This window comes from Vicia villosa, linkage group LG7 (assembly GCF_029867415.1).
Source record: "Vicia villosa cultivar HV-30 ecotype Madison, WI linkage group LG7, Vvil1.0, whole genome shotgun sequence".
NCBI lineage: Eukaryota > Viridiplantae > Streptophyta > Magnoliopsida > Fabales > Fabaceae > Vicia > Vicia villosa.
The window spans coordinates 11,514,648-11,525,751 of record NC_081186.1 but is presented as its reverse complement, the minus strand read 5'-3'; the positions used below and the strand labels follow the sequence as shown (position 1 = coordinate 11,525,751).

At 36.3% G+C, this 11,104-nt stretch overlaps 1 protein-coding gene across 3 annotated transcripts; it reads left to right on the top strand.

Moving 5' to 3' along the window:
* Window positions 1–1,654: 1,654 nt before the first annotated feature.
* Window positions 1,655–10,240, top strand: LOC131620314 (uncharacterized). 3 transcript variants are annotated; one of them, XM_058891349.1, is made up of 9 exons: window positions 1,655–1,900; window positions 2,206–4,925; window positions 5,007–5,087; window positions 7,488–7,640; window positions 7,799–7,962; window positions 8,194–8,341; window positions 8,427–8,549; window positions 9,001–9,088; window positions 9,831–10,240. In XM_058891349.1, exons 2-9 carry the CDS (start codon window positions 2,208–2,210, stop codon window positions 10,007–10,009), a joined length of 3,654 nt encoding a protein of 1,217 aa, XP_058747332.1. In that variant the 5' UTR covers window positions 1,655–1,900; window positions 2,206–2,207; the 3' UTR covers window positions 10,010–10,240. The 3 variants fall into 3 exon arrangements, with proteins under 3 accessions (XP_058747332.1, XP_058747330.1, XP_058747331.1); XM_058891347.1 differs by having other exon boundaries at window positions 2,094–4,925; XM_058891348.1 differs by having other exon boundaries at window positions 2,051–4,925.
* Window positions 10,241–11,104: the final 864 nt, after the last annotated feature.

Here is an 11,104-nt window from a genome sequence, read left to right as displayed (position 1 = left end):
TGAGTTGGTCGAAGGAATGAATATTCCAAAACTTCACCGGCACGGGGGCTTTGACAGGAGATAAAATGGCATGCCCTTCCCTTATACGGTATTTCGGTTCAGGATAAGGACGTTTCATTGATGTTCGGTGACATCCATTTGGCCTAATGCGAGATATTTTTGTGTTTGTGTTTAAGGTTTGTCCTTGTGTGTATGCAAACCTAAAAACCTCAAATTTATAGAAGCCTTTCGAGACTATGAACTATACAATATCTGTCACATAATGTTTCCTAGATATATTCACGGAAGGGGGATAAATTTCTCCTTTTCGTAGATGCATCTACGATAAAGACCTATAACTTTTATTGTAACACCCTCCGTAGATGCAAATATGAAAGTTTCCCTGCTTTTTTTTAGCAAAACAGAAAGCAGCAAGCAACATTTATGGTAAGAAATTTAAGAAACACAAAACGTAAACAATTTGAAACACATAGACACAAACACAAAAAATGATTATATTGCAATGTTATAGAGTACATATATTACACTTTGAAACTAGATAAATACATGAAAAGAACTGTCGCCGGCTAAATCAATTGGTGGTTCCAATTTTGACTTTTCCGCATTCGAGATTTTATCGATATACTAGTTTATACGCTTTCGTAGATGCATCTACAGAAGGAGTCGATTTTTTTAAAAATATGGGGTGCTTCCGGATATGCATCTACGGAAGTTGGGGGCAAAATTGGAATTTTGCGTGGTGTGTAAGATAATTATGGGGTGTGTTGATAATAGTCTTAAAAAATTATTATAAATATATACACTTACTGGATCATGTGTTCAATATTTATAGGAGACAAAACTTTTAGCTTTAATATTTGATATTTTAACAACTAAATAATAAAATAATAATAAAACATGTTACATAGAATTAAAATAAATAAAAAATTCAACTAAGCCTAACATTAACACGTCATTAAAAATAATTAAAAAATAGAAAAATTTCAACTAAACCTAGCACATCATTAAAAATAATTAAAAAAATAAAAAATTCTAATTAAATCTGTCACATCATTAAAAATAATTAAAAAAAATTATCACGTCAATAATTTTGATAATTAAATTTTTTGAAGGGACAAGACAGAGAGATGTTTATATTAGGGGTGGCAAAACGAGCCGTCCGCCCCGCCCGCCGCCCGCCCCGCCTTATGCCCGCCAAAAGATAAGCGGGGCGGGCATGCCCGGGCATCAAAATCATGCCCGCCCCGCCAAGATGGCGGATTGGCGGGCGGCGGGTTTACCCGCCTATTTTTATTTATATTTTTTTAATAGATTAATATGCTTTTTTTACCTTTTAATTAAACTTTTCACTTATTTTTTAAAACAATTTTTTATAAAAGTAATTTTTTAACAAATTTACTCTAAAAAATATTACATATATTGATAAATAAATATATAAAATAAACTATCAAGAATTACAATTACTAGAATTAACTAAAAAAAGAGTGAGTTTTGGAGAATGAGCGGGCGGCCCGACGGGCCCCGACCTGTTTTGCCACCCCTAGTTTATAGTTTATATGTTAAGGAGCGATTCCAAATTATTTTTTACATAGAATTTTTCATATGTCGCTCATATGACATGCGACAAAATAATTATTATCCCTAAAAATAAATTATGTATTTTCCGGAAAAGCGGCGCAGAAAGAAACACAGCAATTTTTAGAGAGAGAACATTCAGTGGCGTCTTCCCCATTCTTTTAGAGAGAGAGAGAAAGTTCAAGTGGCGTCATTTTCCGGGAAAAACAGATTCAGAGTTCCATAAAGATAGCGTGATGGGGGAAAAGTAATAGAGAGATTCTAAACGCGTAATTTGGTTCTCCACTGAAATCGCTGTTTCCAACCATTGTGTTACCATCTTCAGGTACAAAGATTCATTTTCTTGCTTCTAAATCTTGTTGTTAAGGGTTTATGCTTTTTTGTGTGTGTGTGTCAAACTTGAAATGTTATTAATTATGTCTATATTTTTGTTTAGAGAACCCTAGGTTGATGATATAATCTTATGTTATTTTAGGAATATTCAATGCATGCATTTAATTACTGGAACTTTTTTTTAGTACTCATTCTCTTGTAAAGAGGAAAAACATTGGCATGATGAAACAATCAAGATTTCACAATCGGATTCCTTACAATACCATGGAACCTCGAATGACCATGGATCTCACTCAGTAATGCAGGACTATCTCGACACCATGTATGCTAACAGAACACAATCAGATGTTAAACCAGTACTCAATTATTCAATACAGACTGGTGAGGAATTTGCTCTTGAATTTATGAGAGACCGGCTAAATCTCAACAAGCCTCTCACTGATTCCAATTCTACAACTAATTCTATGGGCCTCAAAGGCATTGTAGGCAATGGCATCACTCATGCAGGGTTTGGGAATGCCTCAACGCTAGACAAAGGTTCAACACAGTTTAACAGCCAAACTACATGGTTACACGGGTCAATTCAATCAGCACCAAAAACTTCGTTCAATCAAGAGACTGCTCATTTTCGGCAAGCTTCGGATACCTCATCAAGGATGATCAAGTGTCTTTGTAGTTTTGGTGGTAGAATATTACCAAGACCAAGTGATGGAAAACTAAGGTATGTCGGGGGTCAGACACGTATTCTTCGTCTGACAAAAGACATATCTTGGCCCAAGCTTTGGCAGAGAGCATTGTTAATCTACAATCTGGTTCATATACTCAAGTATCAACTTCCCGGGGAAGATCTTGATGCTTTGGTATCTGTATCATCTGATGAGGATTTACAGAATATGATGGAGGAGTATAACCTTATAGAAGATAGAGAACCCCCACAAAAGCTTAGGATTTTTTTGTTCTCAATGACTGATTTAGAAGATGCTCAGTTCGCTCTTAGTAGCATTGGTGATGATTCTGAGTTCCAGTATGTTGTTGCTGTTAATGGTATGGACTTGGGATCAAGAAACACCTCAACCCCACTTGGTGTCAGCATTTCAAACAATGACATACATAAATTTAACAGTAAAACTATCGAAAGGGAGACTAGTAATGTTGCTGCAGAATCTATAGGTGTCAAGAATGCTCCCTTGACTAACAAATCTGACACTCCACTACCTACCCAGTCTTCCCAGCAAGGATTACCAACGTCTATAGGTGTTAGGAATGCTCCGTTGACTAACAAATATGACACTAGATTGGCTACCCAGTCTTCACAGCAAGCATTACCAACATCTATAGGTATCACGAATGCTCCCTTGACTGGCAAATCTGACACTCCATTTGCTACCCAGTCTTCACAGCAAGTATTACCGACAACTTCAAATGCTTGTGAAACTGATCAGCTGACTTATGGTGACCAAATGGCGCAAGCTGGGGAAATTAGTCGTCAATATCCTGTTCACCACCGCGGTCTTCATCCCTCTCATAACCCTGTGGTTGGTGAGACCCCTATTTCTCTAGCTCCTCATCTTTTGAACAATCAACCGGCGATTCTGAATGAAGACCATCCACCTAGTGGTGTACAATTACAAAAATCCGAACCATCTACCTTGCAGGTGAAAACAATATGTGATGATTCAAGCAAACAAGGGAGTGACCATCGCGACGTTCTATCCTTGGAAATCCCATCCCTGTCTCCGTTTCAGCCCATTGATGGTTTCTTGAAAAACAATGGTCCTGTAGCTTCAGCTGCAGTTACCATGCCTGAGGGGCATCTACCTTCGTTCCCTTGCACAAAAAAAGTTCAGCAACAGGATTGTAAAGACGCTTCTTCTACATCTAGCAATTCATTTGCTCCTAATTATGTTGATTCTCACTCCAATGCAATTGATTTGAGTTCTCTTCATCCCCCTCCAGTTCCTAAAAGAGTTTACTATTCAGAAAGAACTCCGAGGGAGCAAGTAGAGGTCCTGAATCGGTCCTCAAAGTCAGATGATACACACAGCTCGCAATTTCATGTGTCTGATTTGCTTTCTGATACCAAGCCAGAGGATCCATTAACAGAATCTGGTCACAACTTACATGATGGTAATCTGTTAGATCCAGATGACAAATCAAATATTTCAGCAAAGACCTTTCCTGAAGATGACCATACCATTGACAATGGGTTTCCCAGCCATCAAATGAATAAACCGTTGCTTGATACAAACAGTGAGATAAAGTCTAACCTGTCTGAGCACATGGATCCCGAGTTGAAGCAAGTCTTGCTGAGTAATGAAGGAATTAAAGACGTGGAAACTAAAGATAATCATATCAATCCCTTGTTTGATGAAGCTGAAACTAAATATGGTAAATCAGATCTACCCGCTGTTCACCATGTTTCTTCTGTTGAGCGCCTTGATGTTATTGCATCCAATCTTCCAGAGATTGATTGGGGTGAGGCATATGGGAAGGAATCTAATGATAACCCTGTGGTGCAAGAACTACCTACTTCTTTAGCTGGGAACATAACCAAAGGTGTTTCTCAAGATTTCCCCCCTCCTAATGTTTCCAAGCAAATACCAGGGGACATTCTAATTGATATCGATGATCGATTCCCCCGTGAATTGCTTTCTGATATGTACTCTAAAGCAATACTTGAAGAAGACCCCTCCAATCTGCATCCATTTTCCACAGATGGAGTAGGCTATAGTGTAAATATGGAAAATCACGAACCTAAAAGTTGGTCATATTTTGGAAAGCTGGCACAAGGGCTTGACAATGTTTCTCTTATTGATCAAGATCATCTTGGTTTTTCACATCATGTTACACCTCTAACAACTGATAGAGTTCCTCTAGACCGTGAGGATTCCAACCTCAATTTTGGTGAAGAAAATCAGGACTTACATAGAAGGATTGGAACAGAAACCCATGCTCTGAAGTCCAACTATAATCAATCCCAACTTACTGACACCAAAAGTGTGCAGTTTGAATATGAGGTAATATTTTAATTATTTTTTACTTCAGTATCTGTCCAGATATTCTTTTCCGCTGACAATAGTTCTTATGCTTTAACTTAGGATGACAAGTTTGAAACCAAAAACTGCAATTTATCTCCACTTGATCCTTCTTCAGGAGATTTTGATATCAGTTCTGTGCAGGTAAAAACTCATTCTTTCCTTCAAACATTCTTATTTGATTGGGTTTTCTTCTCTGTAGAAATTCCTGATCTACTTTGATAATGCACTAAGTATGGCCTTTAATGAGTTTAGGCGTATTGTATTAAGAAATCTTCCATTTATCCAGCATTGAAGGTATAACTTTTTATGATTTCAGCAAAACAAACCCCCCTCCAAAAAAATATTTTCACCTGCTGCTAAATTCGTGCCTGTGTTTTTTTACTTTTCACGTTGTTGAACAGGCACTAGTAGGATATGATATGATTAATGATTTACAAATATAATAACAATTTTAGAAAAAAAAATAGGATATGGATATGGCGGCAATATTTAAATGTTATGTGTGTGTATAAACAATTTTAAATATACCGAATATTGAATATTTCTATTTGTCTTTTAAAGTATCATTTGCACTACTACTAGAATATTTGTTGTTGTTTTATATTATTACTTACAAAAACTATGTTTGCATTGCAAACTCTTTAAAGATAAATTACTAAAATTTACATAAAATATATTTCTCTTAAAGAACTGGACCTATTTATAATATTGAAAAGAAGATGCAAATTGCATTACATTTTATCTCCGTGTCTTTTCCAACTTCACATGTTCACTGTCTCTGCAACACACCCTAAGACCATTGCTTTCTATCCTCTTAATGAAATAGTAGTAGTTGGTTTCATCTTACCATCGATATGTTTTGAAATTTTCATCCCAAAACAAGGTATAGAAGCACCAAACATGACTCTGATAGAAACTGATAACGATAAAATTTAATAGTAATTACAACGAGTTTCCCAAGAAATTCGAGAGTCTTGGATCTCTCCCTTCCCAAATGTTCGAGAGTTGGGTCTCTCCCAATAACCACTCACTAATTCCCAGCTGATCAACTCCCTAATGTCTTCCCCTATTTGTACTAGACCTAAACACACTTAATTAATAGTATAATAATTATCCACTAACTCTCCTAATAATTTAATAACAGTTACAGTAATTGAAGAGTCTAACAGACTCTCAGTTGGATATTAAATACTTAATTTTTTGCAATGTGTGACGAGGTCTGTCAAAATGCCTTTGAACATGGATTTAAATATAAGAGTGCTGTGGCAAAATGTGCAATGTTGTGAGGCGAAACATGATATTTGTAAGGAGTTTTAGCATTGTTCCATGGGTTGTAGGATCAGGGGACTTTCATGAGAGTCTGTCATGCTGTATTTGGACTTTTGTGTTTACAAAATTTTCAAGAGCTTGCAATGGTTTCTATAGTTTCAGAGATGGCCACGATGCAATACCAAGTAGTTAGAAATTTGTTACATGGATGCATGTTACCACTGCTTGATAAAAAAATAATGAATTTTCAAGAAAACTGGTTAGTTAGAAATTTGTTTGCTCCTTGTGGTTTTTTTAGTTTGCGCCCACCTCTTGTAAATGAAAGATCTACCATTTGATATCCCTATTTTATTTCATACTCTTTTCAGTTAATGCTACTTCAACTTTTGCTTGACTAGTTTTTTCTACTCTTGTATTTACGTGAATATCTGTTGGTTAATTGTAATATCCTCGTCTTCACTGTACTTTTTGTTGTTGTTTCGATTATTGGAATGCAATCTAACATATATATTCTATAATGTGTGTTAAGAGTCCCATATTGGACAATATATGGCCTGAACATGTCCTTATAAGTGGGGGCAACCCTCACCCTAGAAGCCGGTTTTGTAGGGATGAGTTGCCCAATCACATTTCTTAACAATGTGTAGTACTGTTTCCGTGAGATGTTTTGGATCTTTAACATATAGATTCACAATGAGTGATCAACTTTTTACGGACAACCCAATCATGCTCATGGGACTTGTGTTTCTTAGGGTTAACAAGCAGCGTAGTCTCAGTTGTAGTTCCAAAAGTAAAATGTCTCTTAGATCGATTCTGTGTTTATAAGTCTTGTAGATCTCTTTGGCATGATTGAGACATTTTTTTGGTCCAAATAATTGTGCAATTATTTTTTTAGATTGCGAAAATTGGAGAATTTTATAGATGCAAATTGAAATTATCGGAAGCCTAATTGTTACAATTAAATGGCATGAGAGGTGTTTAACCGCTCATAAATCAAATGCTACAATTAAATGTCATGAAGCTGGTTTAGTAAGCTAGTAAGCTCAAGCACATTTTTTTTCTTAAAAAAAAAATCACACTCTTGGTTATGATATGATGTTTTAGACTACTGTCCTCTCATTTGATGTTGTGTTGTTTATGCTAGTAGTATGATTGATCTGTTTTATAATTTTTTATGAATTTAAGAGATTCCACATGTGTATACTACTATGTTTGAATGTTTACCTGAATATCTTTAGCTTGTTTATTTTATTGTTTTGATGCAATTGGTAGGTCATTAAGAATGAAGATCTTGAAGAGTTAAAGGAACTGGGTTCTGGTACATTTGGGACTGTTTATCATGGAAAATGGAGAGGAACAGATGTTGCTATCAAGAGAATAAAGAAGAGTTGCTTCACTGGTCGATCATCTGAGCAAGAGAGACTGGTAATTTGTCATTCAATGTCTGTTTGATTGCTTGTGCTATTTTCTTTTCCTTTAAAATGAAATAGAGAATATTTCTTACTGTTATCATATTTGAAAGTTATGCAATGATAAGCTTTATATTTTGAGGCAAGTAAATTTATATTTGCATCTTGTCTCAGACTACAGAGTTCTGGCAAGAAGCTGACATTCTTTCAAAGCTTCATCATCCAAATGTGGTTGCATTTTACGGTGTGGTACAGGATGGACCAGGAGGAACGATGGCTACTGTTACAGAATTCATGGTGGATGGTTCTCTTAGGCATGTATTACTTCGAAAGGATAGGTAATGCATTTAAAAAGAATTTTTCATTTCTATTACCATGTAGCACTACTACAAGATCAACATTTACAAGTGGATCAAATTTGATGAAAACCTGTTTTTATAATAAGCTTTTTTTATTGGATGGAAGGCATCACTATGTAAAGTTTATTGTATCTGCAAAATGTTCAAGCGATGAATATGATGTCTTGTTTACTGATAGTATTCTTATGAATCTGAACATGATATTTTTAGGCATCTTGATCGTCGCAAAAGGCTGATAATTGCAATGGATGCAGCTTTTGGAATGGAATATTTACACTCAAAAAACATTGTGCATTTCGACTTAAAATGTGACAATTTGCTTGTAAACTTGAAAGATCCTTTGCGGCCAATATGCAAGGTATCGGTACTGGTGTAAATCTTTTATGAACTTGATGTATCACAATTTTTCGGTGTTAAAAAGATACACAAAATTTCTTTCCCAGGTTGGTGATTTTGGCTTGTCAAAAATTAAGCGAAATACCTTGGTTACTGGTGGTGTGCGGGGCACTCTACCTTGGATGGCACCAGAGCTGCTGAATGGAAGCAGCAGCAAGGTCTCAGAAAAGGTAATCTTTAAGTTATCTCTAATGAAATGGTTTTCTCCAATCAATATCTACTAGGGAAATTTGAAATGATCTCAAATCCACTTTTTATGATATTTTTCACTTCCCCATAATTGTATTGAGTCTCTCCTTGATTTTGGAATTTCTTTCATTTCATATAGCCACAAAACTCTCTAATACTCGGAACTTTTGGAAACATAATAATGTTCACTCTCAATTTTTGGAAATATAATTATGTTCATTTTACTCAAATTCTGAGAATACAATTATTATCTTCATTTACTCAAATTTTGAAATATAATTATGTTCATTTGACCACTTTTAATTTTGCACATTCAAATTTTCCTATTTCATTTTATTACTGTTAAGGGAAGTCTTATTTTGTTTTCCATGTCTGTTGCCTTCTTGCTGGATTGCTGCTATTGATTGCTGGATTTGCATTTTGATCTTGTAGGTTGACGTGTTCTCCTTTGGTATAGTGTTATGGGAAATTTTAACTGGTGAGGAGCCATATGCCAATATGCACTATGGTGCAATTATAGGTAATATTGTGTTGTCATGCTTGCCTTTTTATTTTATGTTGAAGAACAATTTGATTTTGTAGTCTTTTGCATCATTTTTAAATGGTTTCCTCTTTATACTGAAGCAACAACACATTAGAGGGTGGAATAAAATCATTCTCTGTTCATTTTTCTTTTTTCCTTCGTTTCACTCAAAAATGGATGGAGGGAAAATAAAGAAACAAAAATAGAGCATTTTCTCCTGTTTAATTGGATTGGAAAATAGGAGAAGAAAGAGCACAATTTAGAGTATGTGATATGTGTGAAGAGCAAAGTAGTCAATAGCGGTGCTTTAGCACGGAACAAGGCCGAGGCTAACCTCTATGGGAAGAGCCTTAGCGCTGCAGAACATTATAGCGACCACTATAAGGTAAACAGTGGGAATGGGATAGTATAACGGAGCGGTTCCCGGCCCAGAGCGATTATGGGTTTTGAGTTATTTGTTTGATTATCAAATAGTGGTCATCCAGCTATGAGCTATCTCACTTTTGGGCCTGGCTGCTTCGCGCCGCTATTTGGGATTTTCCCGCTATCTCACTTTTGGGCCCCGGCTGCTTTGCGTTGCTATTCGGGATTGACTACTCTGGTGAAGAGTATCATTTTTCAATATTTCTCATATACCATCAAGTCAATATAAGAAATAAGTCATTCAGCTAGTCTATTTTATTATAGCCGTTGGAAGTTAGTATTAGTTGTCATTAATATTGGTCTCCTCTGCATGCAGGTGGGATTGTAAATAACACATTGAGGCCAACCATTCCAAGCCACTGTGATCTCGAATGGAGAACATTGATGGAACAATGTTGGACGCCAAATCCTGTGGTCAGGCCTTCCTTCACAGAAATTGCAAGTCGGTTGCGCATAATGTCCGCAGCCGCACAGGGAAACAAACCATCTAAATGAGTCGAAGATAGCATTAATATCGCAATTCAAGATGTCAAATTTAATTTATTTAATGGTACTCCAAGGAAGTTAGTTATACCAGGGCTCTTGCTAACCTTTAGGTTTTGATGTTTTTTTCCTTCTAATAGATTAGAACTATACTATTGTAGGTATACCAATGCTTCAAAACACGTGCAAAGTTGTCATTTTCATTTCTGATTGCTCTATCTTATTTTTATGATTCACTTGGAATGGGTAATAGATTAATCAGTGTTGTGCTGACATCTCTATTTATATGATAGTCAGTAAAAAATGATATGCTAATTCAAGTTTTAGGATTTAGGTTATCAATATTACATCTGCCATTACTTGGCCTATCAAATAGGCCAATATGGAAGACTGGATCCATTTCTATGAAACTGCTCATTGAGAGGGAGGGTCTATTATTTTAACATCCTATTGAATATCATACGAAATTTGAGACTGAAGTACACGGTGAAGAAATTCAATCAGAAGTGATTAACTAAATTAAATTAGATGTTGAAAGAAACAAATTTATAAGTGCATTATCATTCTACTCCCTTTTTCTTGGATCTGGATTCTCAAGCATGCATTTACATGCAGTAAACAATCTCTATCTGTTCATGACAAACTTACCACTTGCCAACCAGACGCCATGATAATAGAGAAAGAGAGGAGAGAGGGGGGGGGGGGGGGGGGGGGGGGGGGATGAACTCCAGAATCTCCTTGCAAGCGGGGCTTCGTGGTTAGATAAGTGGTTCACGGAGGTGTCGAGATGGAATACGAGTGTTATGGATACTGAGAGAGTTACTTGGGTCAGAGTTTTTGGTTTTCCATGCCACTTGTGGATGATGACTTCTTCAGCTTCATCTCCGAACTCCAGAATCTCCTTGCAAGCGGGGCTTCGTGGTTGGATAAGTGGTTCACGGAGGTGTCGAGATGGAATACGAGTGTTATGGATACTGAGAGAGTTACTTGGGTCAGAGTTTTTGGTTTTCCATGCCACTTGTGGATGATGACTTCTTCAGCTTCATCTCCACACCTTTTGGATCGTTTATTAAGGCGGATGATATTACGGCTAATCAGGCTCGTTTC

Excerpts from the sequence above, each read along its gene's own strand:
- LOC131620314 (XM_058891349.1), top strand. The coding sequence starts at position 2,208 with ATGCAGGACTATCTCGACACCATGTATGCTAACAGAACACAATCAGAT. Across the intron at positions 4,926-5,006 it reads GTGTGCAGTTTGAATATGAG|GATGACAAGTTTGAAACCAA; the intron begins GTAATATTTTAA and ends GCTTTAACTTAG. Across the intron at positions 9,089-9,830 it reads GCACTATGGTGCAATTATAG|GTGGGATTGTAAATAACACA; the intron begins GTAATATTGTGT and ends CTCTGCATGCAG.